General features: G+C 38.6%; 1 protein-coding gene across 1 annotated transcript in view; it reads right to left on the bottom strand.

Annotated features, from left to right (window-relative positions):
- Positions 1-23,361, bottom strand: part of PARD3B (par-3 family cell polarity regulator beta) — a gene marked incomplete at both ends in the record, with an annotated part of 424,820 nt that overhangs the window by 254,177 nt on the left and 147,282 nt on the right. The window contains one exon of the mRNA XM_080620282.1: positions 11,173-11,282. Coding sequence (XP_080476408.1) covers positions 11,173-11,282 — 110 coding nt within the window. The remainder of the gene's footprint in view (positions 1-11,172; positions 11,283-23,361) is intronic.

Raw genomic sequence — 23,361 nt, 5'->3', positions numbered from 1 at the left:
TGTTTACAAAGGGCACCACATAGACATATATGCTATATATGTCAATAAGCGGGTAGCATTACTTTCTATTACTTTCCAAAGGCATTCTTTCCTGCTAAAAAGACCTTTTTGTAGGCTTACAGATATTTTTGTTGGCTTAGAGATATTTTTGTCTTCTGTTGAAAAAAGTAGGGCTTTTTTCCTCCCCTTTAAAAGCTGGTGAATCCCATGAACTTGCTTTCTAACTTTAACTTTTACCATTTTACTTAATACACATTTATCAAAAGCCTAATTATTCCAGCTATTTAAAAAGCCAACTAAACAGGTTTAAAATTGTATATATAAATCAGGCAGTATTTTTTCCATTTGATTTTTGAGGTGCAAACTAAACAGAGTTGCCAACCAGCCCTAAATGCATATGTTTGTCATTACAGAGTGAAATACACTAGCAGCAGTGGAACAGAAAGCCAGACCTGAAATAATCTTATTAATTAAATAAATGAAAAAAGAAGTATTTCTGTGGTAAACATCATGATCATATGAACATATAATATGTAACGAATTGAAATATTGAATCATTTTAACAAAAATAAAATCACTATAAACCTAGAGTCTGATGTCAGACCCATGCTTAATAGGTAACTGGCATCAGACACTATATAAAAGTCATTTTAACAGAACTCACATCAATAACTTTATGCTTTATACACTTGTATAGCATTATAAATACATATAATTGGCAGATTAATTTCCCAAAAGTGTTATAATCTTTTGGTGTCATTTCAATAATATTTTAAAAAATAATAATTTTATTTAGGAGCACACACATCTGGTTCTAATGAACTAACTTTACCTGGTAATATCAGTGTTTGTCTGATTGATGACATTAACACAATAGAATCATCAACTCGCCTCTCAAAACAGCAATTTGAAAATGACAACTACACACCAACTAGACATTGAAAGGCAAAAAGGCAGAAAATCACGATGGGCATTAAGCAATCATTTGGTTCAGTGTTTTGTAAACCTAAGGATATCTTTGTTATTATTAACATGCCAATCCTTAAACTAAAAGTATTTCTACTCTTGACAATTTCTTGTTCTGAGGTGCTTCAAAGAAAAAAAAAAAACAAATCATACATCAGAGATATTCTTTTCTGTATTAACTGGACCATTTGACCATAATGAAGTATCCCTTTCAAACATTCTGGCTAGCAATGTTTGAATCTATGAACAGTGATCCAGACAATTTCCCTTCTTCTCTTCTGCATGACAGGATAGAGAATTTTCCCATGCTTAACAATAGTGAATCAAAGATGGACAGAATAGCCTGATGACTGATTTGGGCTATTTAAAAGTTTACAGGGTAATTTCTAAATAATAAAATTATTGTGCAAAAACTTTTCCAGCCCATTCTGACTCTCTACTCCTCTAAGCCTCCCTGGTAGTAACAAGAGGAGGACTTGTAATATAAGGTTAACAGTAGCCTTTGGCCTTTTTTCCACAAGGAGCAAAACTTTGACTCTAGCTATTCTTACCACTGTACAACAGACCAGCCCAGTCATCAGCATTTTCAGGATATCTTTTGTAGAACGTTATTCTTATAGAGATACAACATTATTGAATTCATCCTCTCAAACGGAAATCTGAGATCATCCAAAGAGCAGATACTATGCATGGAGGAAATGTGGATGCATTTATCCACGTAACATACGTTAGCCATACTAGTCTCATGGCTCGTCTTCACGCCACAGGATTTCACCAATACCATTAAGAAAACCCACATGTTTGCAGAAGCACACCAGAACATTTGAGCTGAGGAGGCAGCTATTGTGGATGCCTCAGATTTGAGGAAAATGATCCTATGTTCTTTTAAACCAAAAATATAGTTCAGACACTAATTCTTGGGCTAAAGAGACTATAACTACAGGAACTTCTGAAAAACAAAATTTGTCACTAAGAACTGCAGCTTTTTACGGACCTGATTTATTTTTAAGATGAAACACCCCCAATTTGGCTGCACCCTTTGAAACCAAATAGAAGGGGATGTTTTTCTTCCTGCTGATATATGGAATTTTTTCCTCTTTGTGATTTGAAATCCATTTAATCGATGATTTTTTGTTCCCTGGCCTCTCCTCCTTTTAAGGTGCTTGCAACTCCTCGTACAAGTATTCTACAAAATTCCCCTTGGAATATGTCTCTCCTGCATCAGAAACAGAATTCATCTGAGCTCTTATGGAAAGTGTCTAAAGATAAGGAAATGAAGAATAACTGGCCCTTGCTCAGTAGTGCTGCTCACAGAACTTACTTTAGAAAACAATGTATTTCTGATTCCCATTCTGCTGCTTGAAGGACAGAAAGATTTATGCAGATTGTTAAAGGCAGCTGTGGGCCTAAAAGTGAACTCCAGATTTGAGGAGCTTTCACCGTACTTCTTAGACTGTTATGTGGCCAGCTGAAAAGAAGGGGTTTCCTTTTGTTTCTGTAAAGCTGACAGATACACCATGAAATTAATTGGACTTGGTAATTCCAAAGAAGCAGAACAGAAAAAGAGGAGGCCAATTTATCTCCACGTGTTAAATGTATAATCATCTCAGATGCACCGCTATTAGGTCAATGGAGCAACCATGACACAAGAACCACAGCAGCTCTTTTATTTAAGGTCCAAGTTCATGCCACTCTAAGCCAGCTGCTAAATAGACAACAACATCAATGCCAACACAGAGTAATTTTGCCAGCTCTAAGATACCGTGATACGCTGTCAGCCCAGCCATGCTACATGCTGCAGTTCAAACATAATTAGTATGGCACAATGGGCATCCCTTGGGACTGATGCAAAGAAGAAACCTGTAAGTAAAACAGTAAAGAATCCTAGAGAGGAACTCGAAAATCCATATGTTCTAATTGAAACCTACAGTAAACCAAGGCTTAAACCAAGATGAATTAAAGGCAAAACTTATTGTCACTAATACTTAAAAAAAAGACAAGTAATTTTTAAAAGCACAAGCCATGAAACTTGATTGCCAAGAGAAACTGTTCCTGTAAGATCTCTCTTGGGGCCAAAGTCTGTGGTTTGGTTTTGTTTGGTTGATTGTATGGGTGGGGTTTTGGGGGTTTTTGTGTTGTTTGGTTTTGCTTTTTTGTTTGTGTATGGTTTGTTTGATTGGTTTAGTGTTTTGGGGTTTCTTTTTTATGATACTCCTTGGGATGTGTAAAACTTTGGCAAATACACTTCTTTAGAATCTGAAATACATCATAAGAACAACTGTGCCAGATCAGACCACAGGTACGTCCATCTTTGGGTGATCAGGACAGAAAAACCAGGGTACCTCATAAACAGGTAATTATTGTCCCTCACAGCACAGAGGAACAGTGACAACAATTTGCTCTCACATCAGCTCAGAGTCTAATAACTTCATTTTAACTGAAGATTTACTTATTGACCAAATTGTTTGTTTACTAGGTTTTATTTACTTAAAGTTATTTCAGAGAATTTCTACTGCCTGGGTTATGACAGAAGGTCATATTACACTTACAGGCCAGATGAAACCATTGCAATTACTGACAAAAAACAAAAGTTGAGATGTTTATTCAATATCTTGAGTCTCACCATTTTAGTCTATCTTCACATTGGTCTCAGTTTGTTATTCCCAACACCAACATGTCCTTTCCAATTGTAACTATTCTATGATTCTATGTCAAACACATGTAACAGCAAAAGCACGTAGTAACATGGAAACAATAAAATATCCCTCCCTTCATTCCAGTTGTTATTGTAAGAAATTGCTTCACAGTAATCAGGACCTGCTGCCATACAAAAAAAAACCCCTTGAATGTGTAAGTTTCAAAGAGCGCTATGTTATTATTACAACTCAAAAACCTGTAAATCCAGATTAGCTGAGACACCAACTACACAGGAAAAGAACAAATCCCCAGATAAAGTGTCTCCAATGGGATGGGTAGGTTAGTGTCTAAGAGGCCTCTCCTAATAAAAATATCAAACCTCCTCTGAGTGTGAATAACTGTCAAACCTGCAAGAGAAACAAAGCCACAGATCTCACTTTCACAGACACAGAAATATTAAGCAGAACAAGAGCAGAGCCTCTGCAAGATGACATCTTAAAAAAATCCAAAGTGAGTTTTTTTCCTAATGTCACAGCAACATCTGGATCTAAGTAAGTATCCAGTATCTTTGCCATTATTCCCAGTTGTTCACTGGCTTCCTCTGTGTTATGCAAAATGTTATTTATTTAGCAGCAGGCATTTCAGTAGGACACTGACTGAAAACCTATTTTATTTTAGCTAAATGTTTCTAGAGCTTGACAGTAAATGATATGCATGAGCCATGTTGACTGTCATCTTCCACTTTTAATTTGACTGTCAGACATACAAGTAACTTGCTAATGTTTCATTCCAATTTCAGTGCCATGAGCCTGTTGCGTAAGCTGCCTGCTAAAAGCTGTTCCAGATGGAATGACAGTATTTTGTAGGACCCCAAAGATGTAGCTAAGAGATGAACATGTCAACAGCATTGAAAGCATGACCTTTTCCCTTTTTCTTAACTTTTTTTTTTTGTCAGCAGTTCTTATTTCCACCCTATAATTTTTCCATGTTCTTTAAAAGATAGGCCACATGGGAAAAAGCAAGAGTTTAAGTCTCTTGGCCATCTTCCATCACCTGCAATCACATCTACCTGACTACTAAAGGAGAAAGGTTTATAAAAAATCAAGAGTCTCCAAAATCACAGCCAAGGCCCAAAATTTATTTTACAGAGGAAGCAAAACCCAGCTCCCTACGGACATAAGTTCCAGAACGATGGAGAACTTCAATGGTTGCATAATAGATACTTTCTTTCATTAATAGTTAGTAAAAAGCCTGCACTTCTCTCACTAGAAACAGGCTTTAGAAAGCAATACATTAAAAATTATTTTCTTTATTATTTTTACCGACTGCAGCGGTTTTATTGATACTCTATATATTAACATTCATTATTAGCTCTTATTCAAATAAATCACAAAAAGTCTACTTATCCTTCTCAAATAATAATATGTAAATTGCATCCACTGCTCATCTTAAACAATACAGGTAAAACAATACACTTTCCTTGAAACGTAGGCTGTGCAAGGAACACAAAGAGGACTTCCTCCTCCTCACCTCCCCCCATAACTCTTTGCATCCTCAAAAGAGGAAATTACTACAGGGCACTTCTGTCCCTTTTCAGATGATCAATTCAGTATTCTGAAGTATTACGAATATTTCATTTACATTTCTCAGCTTTTCCTCTACAATATAAAGTAATTTCTTTTTGACACAGAATGCTACAGCACACAGCACAAGGAAAGGGAAAAAAGCAGTGCAGGGTTGAAAAGCAACAGAAAGAATCAAGAAGGAATGGCTTTTGTTAATTTGACAGCCCTCAGCTAGCTGCATAGTTGGATTTATAAAAGGCTCTTTAAGAGTAGCAGTTTTTCACGGTGTAAGAGTGCCACACAGCTCTGGTTCCTGCAGTGCCTCACACCAACAACTTCAAAACTAACTCACTGCAGATGTCCCTATGATCATCTAATCAGACATCAAAGGCAATACACTGACAAGCTCCTGCACTGATTAGGAGTGTTCTATATATGTCCCACAGCGTAAACAGATACACAGTAGTTGCTTTAAAAATGGATTCACCCACACCAGAATTCCCTTTTGAAAAACTCAAACTGCTCGGAACTCCCCATCTGAATGACAGAAAATTCTTTTAAGTCTCCCCAGATCTTCTGCTCAGTTCCACACAGCAGTGTTTCAAGAGCGGCAGTTAAATTATTAATAGGAAAACTTTAACCAGAAATAAATAAATGCCTTCCAGAATTTAAAAAGCTTGCTATTCTGAATGACAGTCTGAGACCACATGACCTCAGGGGAGCATTCCTGCCTCTGCCCTGCAACACACATTGTAATATCCAAGATGAGTTTCCATCTCTACTTTATTTATATTACATTTATGTTTATATATTATTTATATTTTATGTCCTTCCAGCACTGCTAGCTCCTGAAGAATTACTGCATTTCTCTCAAATTCTGGTTTCCTTCACATACCCCACCTCCTGGAACACTTAAAGGGGGCTTATAAGAAAGATGGGGAGAGACTTTTTAGCAGAGTGTGTTCCGATAGGATGAGGGGCAATGGTTTTAAATGAAAAAAGGGGAAATTCAGGCTGGACGTGAGGAAGAAATCCTTTACAATGAGGGTGGTAAAACACTGGCACAGGTTGCCCAGCAAGGTGGCAGATGACCCATCCTTGGAGACATTCAAGGTCAGGTTTGATGTGGTTCTGAGCAACCTCATCTAATTAAAGATGTTACTGGTCATGGCAGTGAGGTTGGACTACATGACCTTTAAAGGTCCCTTCCAGCCCAAACGATTCTGTGATTCTATCACATAACTATGGGAGAATTTCATATTGAAATTCTAACACATGCAAAGGGATCAGAAATTAGAACTACCTGACCTAGTCAGGGTGAGTAAACAATACTGGACAAAAGTTTTATCTTCTAAAATCAGACAGACAATACTACCCTCATGGCAGTGCAGTCTCTTAGCTCAGGCCTTAGCAGAAACCTACCGGATCAACACAAATTATAGACTCTATAGCATTATCCCATCACTGTATCAAAAAAGACCTTTTGTGCTCTGCCCTGCTTTTAAATAGCCTCATTAGATGAATTAATATTTCTGCCTCTTTCTTGTAATAAAACCCCACACACTTTGAAAGTACAACTGATAATATTTCTCTCAAAACCAAGCTCTGATTGTAGCATTTATGTTTACATATGTACATAAAACAGCATATAGAAGGCACAATCCGTGGAGCTGCATCGTCACACACACTCACATTATGCTAATCTGCAGACACTTAATCAGGAAGGCTAATACATTACAAACACAATTAATGGCCAGAAGAACCAGAGGAGGTTTCGACCTTTTTTAACAAGGGCTTGAAGCATAAAAATGTTCTGATTATATATGAGCCCTATCCAAAATTGCGAATTATATGTCCACAATGCATAAAATACAGTCAATTTCAAGACACATCTAGGTAAAAATTGAAATGATATTGAGCCACTGGAGCAGCTCTTCAATTGATCCAGCATCTCATTGTATCTTAAATATGGATAAATTCAATTCGATCAGGCATTAGCATTGATTAACTCCAAGTTAAACTAAGTATTTATCCAGAAAAGATGCAACTAGAAAAGAAAGTCATGCAGAACATAGCATCCCCATAATAATCAGCAAGTTAACAAGAGGGGGTAAAACCTTAGTCCCAGCAGAATTAATGCAAAACTCCCATCAACCACAATTCTCCATCTAAAACATCTGATCATGTCTTATGATAGTAGGGAAGTCTGTCCCTGAGCAAAGAGAGGTAAGCAGAAGAATCATCTCCAGAAAGTTCACATGTTTTAATTATACCTTAGCAATTACTACCTGAATGAACTGGCCTGAGCAAAAGCAGCAAAATGCACTCTGCTCTCCTAAGAAGTTCAAAACCAAACCAACAGAACCTCATAATTCAGACTTTCTGCCTTGCTGCATATCTTGTCTTTATCAGTTTAGAGCTTGGGTAGAGGGATCCAGCCAGAAACCTCTGAGTCAGTGCTGAAAATCTGAAACTGCAGCTTCTCTCAGCAAGCTGGGGACAAGTGCTAAGTGGCCAAAGAATGCTTCTTTCCTCTGAAAGGCTTTGACCCTTTCAATCATGAAGCACGGCCTCGCTCCAGGGGAGATCCCTGGTTGAAGACTTCATGGCCTATTGCTAACCCCACTTTCTGAAGCCAGGCCAGTCGCAGCCAAAAAGCAGCTGGGCCAGCACTTGGCTACGGCCATAGCAAAGCCACGGCCACCCAACACATCAAAGTGTTTTAAAATAGTCAGGCTTCCCTGAGGTCCTCTCTGGAGGCCCAGGGAGGGAAGTTTCTGCTTTGAAAGCCTGGCCAGGGCTCTGTGATTATAACTAGACAGAAGAGTTTAACAGTTGCCTTCATAAATTAATAAATTCACTAATACCTTTTCTTCAATAACAAATTCAGATATTTGTTATCCCTATTTTTCTTTGATTATAGCCTCCAAATTTTTCAGTGGCAGCTATCATGGTAAGGAAGAGAGGTTTGGAAGAAAAAAGATACTCCAATTTTGTACCATCTGTTAAATGACTTTCAATCTGAGAGAACAGATGCTGGACTTCACTATCAGTTTTTGATTGATCTAGAAGTATTTTGTTAATTGGGACTAAAAACTACAGCTAAGACAAAATAAGCATCAGAGAAGATACGAAGGAATAGCTCAAATTCTTCTCAAGCTACCTGGTCACTCAGCAAAGATTTTGTAATTTTAGTAATCATCATATGCCATGAAAAAAAAAATTAAAATCTTCCTTTGAATGAATGGGACAACATCTTAAAAACAGAGTATGTGCTCTGGTTAGATTCTATAAACACTGTGAATGGTAATGGTTCAAATGGTTCATCAGCTTCACCCTGTTCACCTGAACTGGATAGCAATGTTCTATTACTGCCCATTTGCTGTTCTGTATTAGGCATTACTTATCATACCCTCATAGAAATAAATCAGTGCCGTCTTCAGAGATTCAGATGATAATCACCTCTCAAAAAAGCGATCAACTACAGGAGAACCAGTACGTACCGTGTAAGACAGCACACAATCTAACTGCAATTGTTTCGACATAGAACCAAACTGCCACTTCTACATGTGCCAAACACCAAAATGCCAGAAGTGCCAAAAAATTATAGTAACTATGGAAGTCAATTTCAATTACAAAATGATTGCTAAGATAACTGGGGAATAAATACAGAGACTTCATTTTTACTACACACACTGAAAATTGTTTCGTCTATCCACAGCTCTGGTTTTTCTAACTTGCATGTGACTGCAAGGAAGCAGTTTCACGTTAAAAAAAACTCATGTTTGTGGCAAAGGAAATGCAGTATTAATTTTACATTTTCAGCAGCAATATGTGGAACAAATTAATTTTCTCTAAATATTGCTTCAACACCTGCATGAAAGAGCACAGCTATATTCAAAATGCAGTGTTCAGTTGTTTGTGCCATGTTTTTTCATTTGTCAGGTATTGATTCTTCCTCTTGTTTTAAAACAATCTGTACCTAATTTAACCTATGTTGTTTAAGCTTTCTATGCTTCCCAAAACATTATGCCAAAGCATATTTCAGCATGATTGACAATGAGGGTTTTATAAATGGCACTGTTGCAAAAATAAGAGCTGGTGTAATGTATTTTGCTGTAAGAGATTTTCACTTTAACAATGAAAACTTTAAACCCTCTGGGCCTTCCCCCCGGCCCTTACATGGCATTTTAAAAAGACCCGAGAGCCTTCTCCACTGTTACCTGTCCAGCTTTGACTGTTAGCCTGCAGCTGACAAAGGGATACTCTCTATTTTAGGCATAGAGAATCCCTTTCAGCCTAGAGGATCCTTGTGCACTGATGCAAGTCAGTGAAGCATGGTGAGGGTTTAGCCTCCAGGTTTATCTGCAATCCTCATATAATGGCATAAAATGCACTTGTCACCACTAATATTATATTCAAAGAAAACCCAACAAACCAACAAAAACCTATCTTCCTCTTCTTTGATGGCCAAAAATAAAACATTCAAAACATGTCCTGGAACACAACAGATTTCTCCAATTTTTCCACTTTTTTTTTTTTTTTTCCCCATAGGTATAATGTATCAGAGGTCAGCATCACACATTGACATACTTGCTTTACACATCTCAACTTTGCAAAGAAAGGAAGATCTGCATTGTTAACCACGAATTCTTCTTCGTACTTTTATTTATCAAACTAAGTCGGTATTTCATTAATATGTGAGTGCTTTCAGCAAACATCAAGAAAAACCTCTCAGCTCAAATAGTTCTGACAAATGACATGGGACTTGGACAAAGTTCAGCTCCCTGTAACACCATAATGTACATGGAGAGTCACTAGAAGGTTTAAAATTACACCACTTAGCAAATAACACAAGCCATTGTAAAATAAGAGGCACACTAAATATTTAGATGCACATACATTTAGCCATGTAACGAGAAATGACAGCCGAGTAAAATCCTGTGTTGGCCTTCAGAAGAACGTTTAAGACTGAGATCCGTTGAACATCATTTATACACAATCTGACTTTCTATTTACTTACTTCACTCACACAAACTTAACCGGAAGTATGATCCTTAATACATCTTCAGCTGAGAAGGTTTCCCCTTCCATCATGTGTTGCTGATCCCCAGTTCTCTCCTCTTGCTCCCTAATGTGCCAATACACCCATCTGTGGAATCTTGCTATAAACCAGCTGCGCAGAAGTGCAGAAGCAGATCTGAAATCTTTCTAGGCAAACATCAGGTCTATGATAAAGCTTTATTCTGCTTGCAACACTTACGTATCTCAGCTGACACTGAGAGAGCATAAAGAATTTCATCTTTTTATAAGTAACGTAGCAACACCTTCCCCACACACAAACACAAAGCTTCAGGCCTTAAAACTCAAATAAAAAATGTGCCACAAGCGTGACAAAGACATTATCATTTTTAGATTGAATGCAGACTGCAATAAGATCTAATTAAGAGTTACTACATCCTCACTAGTAGTGTCTTTGCACTAATATTTAGTAATAAGTATTTGTGGAAAACAAATTTGTCCTCCAAAGGGAAGTCAGGCGGCAAAACAGAAAAGCAAGAGAAAGAAGAGGCCATGGAGGATAGTAGCAAGGTGTTAAAGGAAGACAGAAATGCCATGAGAAAACAAGGGAAGTGGAAAAGCGTGGAAAGAAGGATGACGCATATTAACAGGGAAATATATTTTTCCCACTACGCAACGGTGAACTGGACGAAATGATACTGAACAAATACATAATTGCTAAAAGCTCAGTTCACATTCCTGTGCCTTATGTCACCAACGAGCTTTATGCAAATGTCTTATTTTAAAAAAAGAGAATCACTGTTAATTGACTGTATAATCTGAAACCACCATTTTGCCCAGAAGAAATTCTCTCCTTTACAGAAAATGAGTATGATGCACTTCTTTTAGATCCAAGTACAGACATAGCTTATAAAAATGCTATATAACAAAAGGTAAGAACAAGTTTTGCCCTTAAAAAAAAGGTGGGTTACATGACACCTACTTCTACAACATGCTTGAGACTGTGGTCACTGGGATGAGAAGCACTGGGGTGGAAGTCAGCAGGTGGGCCCAAAGCTGGATCGCTGCTCCTTCGAACTAGAAGTGGTGTACCTAAGAGACAAAATTAAGAGCAACGGTTCAAGGGTGCTACAGGAACACAGGGCAAATGTGGTTTAACTAAGACATGCATACAGTGCTTAAATATAAGTATCTGTGGCGATATCCACCTGGTAAATTACTAGCTCTAGTGAGGTTCTTCCATTTATTATTTATTAAGCTAAAGAAATGAGAACACTTTAAGCTCTGTTATATAGACTTTCACCAATGAGTTGCTAAATTAGGTGAAAACTGCTGATGAACAGTAGTAAAAGGCACCTTCTTAGAAAAACAAGTAAGTATTTGCACGTATCTGTGATCACATGTACCATCAAGTTCTGACAGAGAAATCATATGCTTGGTCTAAGGAATAACTGTAAACACAGGAAGAACTGGATTGCTACTGTTTGGTCCTGCAGCTGGTAGTGGTTACTTAACTAAACCAAACTAAACTAAATGCCTAAAGCCTTTTGTTCCACACGCTAAGGATAGGTCTCACCGTGATGTTCTACATTAACCCATCAAACTGGGATCTCACAATCTCATCTTGAACTGTTCCTTACTTTCTCCTAGTGTGTGCCCAAAAGCTGTACTGAGCAACTGCTTGTCTCTCCCGTACCAATCAGTTAGACAAGCCCACACTTAAACTGTATGGAAGGTTGCTCTGAGTATGATGACAAGACCGTATATTTAGAGTTACAAATCTTCCTTCCATAAGCTCCCAAGATGCAGCAGTCCATCACCACTACTTCTGTACTGTCTCAACCTGAGGCATATAAATGACAGATAAGCCACAGGTTTTTGGGTACAGACAGCTAAAGGGTACCTGGACAACTCCCTATATATTTAATATCTTACATGCTTTGGGCTGGCTCTGCAGAGACAGCCTAAGTAAGGATATAAGGAGAAGAAAGGGAAGAGATGTTATTCACAGCAGATCTGCCTCCCACTACCAACTCTCAGGATTCCCAGGGAAAAGATGTAGGCAGTTGCAGTTGTTTCAGAGAAGCTGCAGACTAAACAGCTTTCTCTTGCAGGCATCTCCAATTAGACTCACCAGCTATTCATGTCTATTCACACGCTGTCTGGGAACAACCTCAAAGACCAGTCAGCAGCTTCTAGTGACACAGCCATCCAGTTAGCTACAGAACACTCCCTGCAGAACTTGCAGGTGGAGTGAGAGGGAAAACATCTTTAGTAATATGAGAAAGGAATTTCTCACATTATCCAAAATAGAATTAAACAGAAATTACTTTTTCCCAAGTCTTTCCAAAATAATTTATGAACAGGCAAAGAAAAAAAATGAAGAGAACATTGGTCTGAGACAGTAATTTTTCAAACGTTGCAAGTGAGTGAAAATAAGATTATAACTGTCAGCTATAATATTAATTATAGTGGCTGGGACCGATGGCAGCCATAATTACCAGATCTATAATAGAATTTTGAATGTGCAACAGTTTCCTCATTAGAGATGTGCTAACAAAGCTGGAGCCACTGTACCACATTCATTCCCAGCACAACTTTCTAATTGTAGCTGGGATAAATACCAGCACCTGATGCTGAGGAACAACCAGATAAACTAATGCTCTTACCCTTCCTCATAGTGAGCAACAGATTTTATATGTAGGTAATCCCTTCTATGTCCACTTATACAGAAAATCAATAAGAAAAGCAAAAGTAAGACTTAAATTTGTGTCCTGATACTGAGGGAATGTTGAAATATCAAAAGGTGAATATTGGGTTTTGTTCCAAGTGATTATCATCCTGATGCCAAGAGCTATGCATGTTTTTATAAGGAGATTCTGAAGAAAGGGATCGATCACCAACTTCATATATTTCATGTGATCTTCCAAAGGTGGTAGTAGGTCAAAAGGAACCAAATCCCTCCACTAAAATATTCTTGCTCTTCACATGGTGATGAAAAGAATTTTCTTCTCTCTAAGTGCATTTGATAAGAAGGTGTGTACAAGCTGAAGCCAAAGTGTTGGATTTTTTAAGTTACTCCCTTCTGCAAGATAAATAATTATTCCTTAAAATAATTTTTCCTGTGTATATTGTGAATGAGCAAAGTGTTTCCAGTGACCCATACCCAATTTTCAGTCTCTCTTCAATACAACAGTTTGAAAACAGATGCTTGAGACACTTTTGTGTGATTCAGCATAATTTAATCTCCAATTCCTTTGACATAAACATGAACAGCACAAAGAAATACTCTTGCAAAACTATCAAAAAGTGGTTTACATTGGTACTTTTATATGTAAAACTTTCATAACTCAGTGAGCCCAAATTCTAAGTAAAACATCCTGTTGCTTGTATTCTTCAAGGCCATTATCCCAGCCCCTTTTCTCATTTCTGTACCCCTTTTTCTACAAGGAGAGATCACCAGTAATTCAAAGAGGGTAAAAAAAATTCCCCACAGTCAACTAAAGAAGCCAAAGATGGAGGGGGGCACGTGGGCAGGGATGACACACCCCCAAAACCCACACTCGCTCCTCCTCCCAAAGTCCACACCCTGAAATTAGGTTTCTCCTTTTCCTGTCTTCTACAAGCAACTCCTCATTTCTCTCATTCCTCTAGCTGAAAGATGAAGTCTCCCATCACTGTGACCGCTGGAAGGCAGGACTCTCTTTGTTCCAAGGCCTTCCAGCTCCCACAGCAGTTGAAAGAAGATGTCTCCCGCACCGCAGTATTATATAAGTCTTGTCTAGTAGGACAGGACCCTGCTTCAGCATTTCTGTCTGCTCCCTGTATTGACTGATGCAAGGTGCTGTTTTTACCACTCTCCCTTGTTCTCAGTTTTGAAGACCTCCTTTCACTTGCTTTCTGCTGCTGTTTTCCAAAAAAACTGAAGCAAAATTACATGCTCCAATCCTTGGTTTACAGCTGTCCAAACTCTGAAACCAAAGTTTGAAGGAGCAATGGGATTAGAGGAAATACTGTTTTCATATTTGGGAAGATGGCCTTGAAGCTATTTGGTTTCTTTCTATCCCTGCAAGGCTTTGCTTATTGCCACGAGGATATGAAATTTATGGTGCTCATCTTGAACGTAGAAAAACAACTGGACTTTCCGACCACTGTCTACAAGGCTTTCTCTTTTCTCCCAACTTGTTGAAAATTTTAAGATCATTTTCTTGTTGAAGAGAAAATTAGAGTCTATGTTAATTTTTTGAAAATAGATTTATGAACATCATTTCTCATACAGAGATATCACAAAACATAACATTTCTGTGAATTAAGTCAGCTGCAGTCTTTAGCTGAAATAATCCAAAACAGTCCCTCTGGCCCTTACTGTTTTCCATGCGTACACCACAAAGACAACAGGAGCAAGAAAACAACCTTTTATTAGACAAAAGTAAGTTGAACCAAAATGCCCTCTCTAGTAGGGTAAAACAAATAGTAAGCAAGAAGATTAAAGGCCTGAGAAGAAGTGAGAAGGTCCCTTTTTACAGGGAGAACACCTGATTCTCTCTCAGGAGACAGAGATTGTCAGCAGCTCCCTGAGCTAACCAACTCTCCTCAGTCTCCCCTCATTCCCTGTAAGGCTCAGGCTGCTCCCTGCCATATTGTTGTGGTTTAAGCCCAGGCCGTAAATCAGAACCACGCAGTCTACTTCCACCTTTCTTCCCTCCGCTCCTTTGACTCCCTCAATGGAGACATCTATCTCCGAGAGCTTCGCAAGAGTCAACAGGCCGCTGTCCTCTTCCAGCTCCCCAGCTGCAGCTTTATGGAAAATCAGCAGGAACTAGCAATACAGAGAGAAAACACTCAAGCTCTTCACCGAAGCTCAAACAAAACACAAACAGCACAATTCCAGCCCCACCTGCAGGGGGCTGGAATTTACATTTCTGAGCAAAGGAATCCAGGTCTATACAAACCAAGCGGTGCCATGGACCTTGTATGGAAACCTTTCTTTCACAGCTGCCAAGAGCCGCCTCCAAAGACTGAGGGACTTTTTCTCTCTTGCAATTGCTTTGTCAATTCCCCCTTCTCTAGCAAGTGATCCCAGCTGCTTGGCTTCCGTACCTCCTAGTTTGTGACCATCGGCCCCATTGTCCCAGCATCAGAGCAACCAGGTGATGATGTGCTCCCCTGGTTGATGGGTAAAATCTTTTTGCATATTCCATAGCTCGGTTGAGGTCCGAGATCGAGAAGTCACCTCTTCTTCTTCTTCATCATGTGATGATGACTCCTGATCAGATGGTGGCCCGGGTGGTGAATACATTGTTTCTTCATCTTGCTTCACCCTTCTTGCCTCTTTTTTGCTTGCTTTTTCTCTTGCGTACAGGGGCAATCGATATTGGTATGAATTGGTCCTCTGGTTTAGCTGCAGTCATTATCACTGTGCTTTGAGTAGCAACAGTACTTGTCGCTAGGGGTGGTGTAGCTGCTGTGCTCGGAGCTGGAGTAGCTGCGCTGTCTGTTGCTTCGCCCTCAGATCCAGGGACATTTTTTTCCTTTTGAAGGTGCTGGATAGTATTGAACAAGGCCCTGAAGCATAGGCCAAGCCCCAGCACATTGACATGATTTGTCCCTCTCTGGTATGACCAGGATGACAACACACCTCATTTAAGTGTTTTACTAATTCTTCTGGATTTTGCACTTGTTCGGTGGTGAAATTCCAAAACACTGGAGGGGCCCACTGACCTAGATACTTGCCCATACTATCCCACACACCCTGCCACTCATGGCTGTCCAGCCTCGGGGAAAATCTCTCGGTCCCCCTATACTGTCGTCCAACCCCAGACAAGACCCAAACCCGACTCTGCTTAACTCTTGAGATCAGACGTAATGGTTGTGGACAAAACACACTCTGTATGCGTGCCAACATGGTGACCCCCATCACAATCAGCAAATAGGTCTCAACAATATTAAAAGGCCATTCAAAAACTTCAAAACTCTCAAATGATGCTGTAAACGGTCTGGAAGGGGCACTGGGAGGGTAAAAGAATGTCTCCTTCATAGGTTGACCACCCAGGAAGGAGAAAAAAGATGTATAGTTTCTAAGCACTTGTCTTATATACTTCCCAAAGTATAAAGGTGGTGACCACACTGGGAACATAAGCCATATCAGTTTCATGATCAATTTTTCTATTGTATTACAAGTCATTACCATAAAATACAATGAGACAATAACCTTAGCCCAAACCCCACACTTGAAAAACACTAACACAGCAAATACCGGCTCTAAGTAAGCTACGGCATATTGAGACTGTGAGATCAAAAACAACAACTTTGAGAGCCAATAAATCAGCATTGTGACGAGTGACTATTAATCCAAAACACTGAATGCTTATCACAAATACGATTAGACACACTCTGGTCAGATCTGTTGTTATCTCAACCCTTCGTGCCCCACGTTGGGCGCCAAAAAAAGAACTGTCGTGGTTTAAGCCCAGGCCGTAAATTAGAACCACGCAGTCTACTCCCCCTGCCCCCCCCGAGGGATGGGGAGGAGAATCGAAAGAATGTAACTCCCTCGGGTTGAGATAAGAACAGTCCAGTAACTAAGGTATAACACAAATCACTACTGCTGCCACCAATAATAATAATGATAAGAGAAATAACAAGGGAAGAGAATACGATACTGCTCGCCGGAAAAGAGCCCAACAGAAAAGAGGACGTGCCCTTCCGGGTAGCTCCCAGTTACATCCCCCGGCATGACGTGCTGTGGTATGGAATACCTCTTTGGCTAGTTTGGGTCAGGTGTTCTGTCCCTGCTTCCTCCCGCCTTCTCCTCCTCCCTGGCAGAGCATGAGACTCACAAAGTCCTTGGTCAGGGTAAACATTCTGACCAGCAACTGAAAACATCGGCTTTATCAGTATTATTCCCAGGCCGAAAGTCAAAACCACAGCGCTGCACCAGCTACTAAGAAGGAGAAAAACTGACTGCTGCTGCTGAACCCAGGACACATATGAACACCTTTCCCTGTCACTCAGTGCATCCCAGCCCAAGCTTCTCTTGCAGGCTACTTTCTTTTTTTCAGCCTCTTCCTGCCTCTTCTGTACTGCACGTGCATGCTCCCTTGCACTTGAGAAGAGAGAAGCATCCCCAAATCCCACTGCCCAGGACTCAAGCCAACTCGTGAGTCAGACCATGTCTATTACACACACATACCTTAAATTTGTCCATTACTGTCTTCCTTAGACATGGATAAAATGTAATGAAGAACCATCACTGATACCATTTACTACAGACATACTATAGACAATTACACATATTTACTTAAAGAGATCGTCATTGATTTTCTTCTGTCGAGAAACAGAATGTTGCCTTTTTCCTTGTTGCTTTCCTTTTGTCATGCTGTGGTTTTCATGTTATTGTACTCATGCTCTTACGTTTATGCTGAACATTTATAACAGCGTAAGCTCGAACAGAAAATTCACCTTTTCCCTCAAATCATGATACACAGAAAAATTCCTTTCTGCATACCAAGTTGATCATACAAACATGTCATTTACTAGCACTACTGTTTTGTGACAGTAGCACTTTGTAGTTGTAACTTAGGAACTCAGTTTAAAAAAAAAATAGTTATCCCCATCTTGCTGCACTGCACTGGTAATCTCCAGGCAATGAAAATTTAAACACACGCCCAAGACTAAAATTCTTCTCATGGTAACAGGTTTTATCCTCAACTGCTTCAGGGTGTATTTCCCCTTCTCCCGAAATTTGCAAAGTACCTTCTATTATGGTACCACAGCACCTCCTAAGCACACAGGGATGTCTCAGCCTTATTCACAATACATACTCCGTGATAAAGCCAATTACAAGAATTTCTGCAGGTTTTCCTTTGTTTAAGTAAACTCTGTATCATTTGGTTTCAAGCCATGTAGATCAATCCTTCCCTTTTGCTAGCATCACCCTCAGAAATTAGTATTTACAGAGATTCATGGTTAACAGTGTATTTTCCCTGAACTCTTCTGTTTTGGAAACATTTTTTTTTTAGCTGCAAATATGGTTGAAACAAGCATATGGAAGAAACCACACTTAGATTTAAATTGGTTACATTAGGGGGAAAAAATCCATTAAAAAAAAAAGAAGAATTCTGCCATTTCTGCACAATTAAAAACTGAAAACTTGCATCAACACAAAGGCAAAAGAAACATCTCCACACCAGATGTAAACTCATCTTCTTGTTTCGTTTTCTTTGAAAAAGATGTAGAGAGACATTAACACATATCCTGAATAGGAGTGTACTCAGCCTTACTTCACTTTAGCCCTTTGGCAGATCAAAAATCAGCATTTCAGATTAGGAGGGGGCTGACCAACCACAAGTAATGGGTTTTAGAACATTGTGTATCCTCGGGTAAATAATGTAAGGTTTGAAGCTCAGGATCTGAATGTGGTTGGAGGAACTTAGGAGCTTCAGCTGCCCTTCCTGAGGTGTCCCCTAAACTTATCATGGTCTCAAGGCTCTGAATTCTGGCATAAAATTTGATGCCTAAATTTAAGACAGCTGAGTATCACCCACAGTGACCACAACACAGAAAAAGAAATTGTTTCAACCCTTTCTTAATTTCTCTGTTTTGCTCTTAAGTCTTTTTGCTCAGGAAAGCACAATTCACCTCCAGGCTCAAACCCTTTTATTCTTTGGGATTTAGGCTGGAGGTTGCTGTTACAGGGACAAATTCAAAAAACTGCTGAAGACAACCAGAGTTTATTACTCATGAGCACTTTCAGTAGCCTGAGGTATCTATAATGCAGACAAATTATGTACTAAAAAGTTATTTTAGCATTGCTTTGGGTGCAAATGTTCTCAGATGACTTTTGAATAAGCTGACAAATCAAGGAACATAGGAAAAGCAAGCACACGTGTTACCCCTGCATCAGTGAAAGCTAAAACATTATGAGATCAGCTTGTCTGTTTTTCCAGGTAACAGGGAAAAAATACTTAAGAGGAGAACAAAAGATACACTTGGACAGAATACCTTAAGTGGGTAGAAAGAGATTTACAATAAATCACCTACACATTAAAGTCATAATTTTCACAAATGTGAAACTGCACTTCAGCACAGACAATTCTTGGTTGGAAGATCTCTGAAGAGACTCACTAAAACAACTACCATTTAAACTGGGAAGTCAGACTTCCTTTTAAACTGGTTCTGTCATGAAACAGTTCAGGCACTGAAACAAAACCTGCAAGCAGGACATTAATTCATATTTAAATATAGGAAAGGTCATTAATATATGCCTATTTTTCTTCTTCTATCAAAGAATTTCCACGTTAACAGGCATACAGACAGCTCTGCTGGTCAGCACTTTTTGAGAGCACTAAGCAATCAGTGCGGGTAAATTTGGTCACCTTCAGATTTATTGCTTACCACCACCTCAGGCATCATGTAATGGCTCTGCCATGTACTTAAAACATAGCTGACATTAGCTTGTACGTTCTACCTTGTGATGGGACTGTGCCACTGATTTTTTTACTATTTTGCATATGTAACGCTCTGATGATGTGACTTATGTTTAAAGCTACCTCAAATTGTTCATGATGGTACCTATCAATACAATCTCAGATCTGTAGCTATCTGTTCTTACAAAAGTGAGTACTGCAATTTTAAAATTCCCACGGATACAACATTAAATTAATGAACCAGGATGATGTAACAGTTAATACAATTGACTTAAATCTATAAACAGATGGAAATATATCTCCAACAAGCTCTCTCTTTTATATATTGGCCCAGTGCAGAATGAAGTATTTCCCTATTGCTCTAAATGAGTTGTAATGTTTCTTACAAAGAAAAATAAAAGCAATTGCCTACAAGCGAAACCCAGTGAAGGATTTAAACAGAGATTGTTTTGGGGTGGTGTTCTTTGGAGTCATACATTTCAAAAGAATTGTTTTCTCTCATATTAAGTCAGGTTTCAGTTACAAAGCACAAGAACTGTTCTCACCACTTTTATGACCAAAATGAAATAACTTTGGTGTTGTCATTGCCTAATGCAGCAACTATAGAATATTCACGTTTACAGCTTCAGGAGTTTCAAAGATGGATGGACATGTAAGAATCACCTATGTACATATTTTCAGTAATGAAGTTAATCTAGATCCCATTTTCAGGACCAAAATCCATATCCATATGAAAAGAAGTTTATCACTCTCATCTTAAGGCATTAGGATACATAGGTATCTACAGAAGATGTACACGTAATGCTGCTACTTTCTCCCTGTTTCAAAATTTCTCTCAAGGAAGTTTCAAGCCTGAAGACAAGACTCTGGTTTGAATCTTAACTGAGTATTCTCTTCTTACACTTAAGGTCATAGTACACATCAGATCTAGAGTAATTTCAGGATCTTCTCACCTCTATCAATACAATGCTCCTATTTTCAGCTCCTCATAAGACAGCCATGGAGCACACAAAGTTAGTGGAGTGCTGGGAGCACCATGATTCTGCAGTCTTGACTGCAGGTACCATGTGGAAGAGATCCAGCAGAAGCGAAGGAGCTGCAGCCCAATCCTCCTGATGACAGGATTAATCATCTCACAACAGGGAGCTGTGATTTTTTTTTTCCCCCAGCCTGAGCTCTAGCAAAATGTACAACTCTCATCCTTGCCGGGCAGACTGATGAGGAGCTTTGTGAGAACTATTTGGCTATTGCAAGCAAAAATCAGCACTTCTGATTACAGGCCAGGCTTTCTCTTATTCTTGTTCAAGTGAACCACCTTTGTGAATCAGCCGGTGGGTGCAAATCCTCCAACCTCCAGCTTCAGACACAGGATTAAAATTTACAGCAGCTTCAAACATTTTGGTTTTAAACTACCATTTAGGGAAAAAAAAAAATTAATTTGTGTTGCATCAGAATTTCCTTACACACACAGTTTTTTGGTTGGAGTGAAGGGGGTGTTTGTTTATATATACCTAAAAACACCAGTCGTCTTAGTCATTCAACTTGCTGGAGACAGTAAAACATACACATCTTATCAGACTGGGTTTTTTTAAAGCAGCATATTATCTGTAGTTACTGAATTTAAATAAATCATTTTAGGCTAATATATCCTATAAGATTTTAAAACTAACAGATCTCAGCCTCTCACACCTCATTTTTATTCACGGATTGGAAGGTGAAAATAAGTATTTCTGCTATTTCAATTCCCAGCCCATTTCTCAACTTGAAATGAAATACTTAACGAACTGTACTAGTTGAATAAACTGACATAAAAAAACCCCAACAGTCTGTACACCTGCAAAAGAGGCCAGGCTGCCAAAAGCTGCTTTAGCACTTCAGCTAACATCAGTTACAGGTGCTTATGCAGTCACTTTTCCACAGTTCAATGGTTCCATTTTCTTTAAAACTTTGGCAGCTAAACTGTGCAGCTTGAATATCACTTTGGTGGCATTTTATTGCTAGTAGTAGAATAGTAAATTATATTTTTTAATATATTATAATGGTATTTCAAAGGAGTATCACAAATTAAGGCATTAGTATAGGTGTTTGTAATATTTAAATGACCTATATATTTATATATCTGATCTAAATTAACAACCTTTTCTGGTTTGACCTTTCCTTTAAAAAGAAATCCTACTATGATTATTTTCTATTCTGGTCATGGTGAACTAGTTCTAGTCTCAAATTTCAAACTTCTTCCAGATAAGTTTATAAGACATTAAGATAAAATAGTGAAACCTCCTGAACTTGAAGCCTTCTGTGAGGTTTCAAGGAATAAGATCACAAGAACAGCTATACTGGGTCCACCTCATCTGCTATCCTGCATCTGTATGTGGTAGCAAATACTCAAGGAAAAGGCATAACAAAGTGTTATATTCTACCAGCTTGGAAAAACTAATGTTTGAAAGATTTCCAAATCAGAGTAGCATCTAGACCACCTTATTTTAACAGCTACTGATGACTCATTTCCTGTGAGGTTGTCTAATTCTATTATAACTCATTAACTTTTGACCTGTAACACCTAATTACACTGTCTAGTTGAATGGTTCACGAAAAAGTTAAGTTTTGGGTTGTTTTGCTTGGTAGTCTATTGAACCATAATCTTGCTCGATACTTCCAGTTTTTATGTGGTGAGGGAAGCAAATAATGATTCCCTGTTAGTCTCTCTTAACATTAAAATGGTAAGATGACTACTTTTGTAGGAAAGTTTAAATGGACTCAATCACAGAGGATCATTTGTCCTTTTCTGTCGAAGGGTTACGAAGAGATGACCGAAGTATTTTGTGGTTTTTATCTCTTTATTGAATGTACTACATCCTTCTTTTACTTAATGTCTAGAGTAAACAGACTTTCCTCTAATGAAGTAATGAGTTACGAAGAATGCAAAACCTAAATCAACAGCCAGTGTGTGGGAAAATTGTGCAACATATTGGGAGGGAGGTGCATCTTTTGCCAACTATGTTCAGGTGTAGCAAATACACAACTCTCCATTTAGCTTGGCTGAGATTCTAGGTTATCTGTTTGCAAGAAACAATCAAAATCTGAAGTGGCACTTCAAAGTAAAGAGACAAATAACTATCAACTATGGCTCTTGAAAAGGTATATTAAATAGAAAGTGATGAGAAAGAACGACACGGCAATGGGCAAACTGACTGAATCATTTACCTGCTACTTGTAACTCTCTAATGATGACTTTCATAAGGATGAGCTCATCAGTATCCTGGAACATGTTCATATAGAAGCAAACAGTAAACAATCATTATCAAACAAACATTGAAAAAAATGTGTAAAACTATTAGTTTGGTTCTTCAGAAGAAGGGTAATCTACTATCTCAAGACCTTTAGATGAGGTGTTTCTTCAAGTTAAATAAGAAAAGGTCAAACTATCAATCAGCCAAGCTTAACAGGCTCATTTTCAAACTGAAATACACATTTTGCCATACTGCCTCAGAGCTAAACAGCACATAGAGATTTATAAACACACTTACACACTCCTTTGTCTCACCTAGCACTAGAGTGTACTTACTGACAGAGACTGCATTCCAGTATGATATTATACTATAGCCTTCCAAAACCTTCAGCTGCAAACATTTAGCTTACTAAACGGGTTGGCCTGTTTCTTTTTAAGAGCTACTACCTTTGAAACTAACTATGCATCATAACCTGCTCTTGCAGGAGGGTTGGACTAGATGATCTTTTGAGGT

The sequence above is a fragment of the Psittacula echo genome (assembly GCF_963264785.1).
Source record: "Psittacula echo genome assembly, chromosome: 6".
NCBI lineage: Eukaryota > Metazoa > Chordata > Aves > Psittaciformes > Psittacidae > Psittacula > Psittacula echo.
This window is presented reverse-complemented; position numbering and strand designations above follow the sequence as displayed.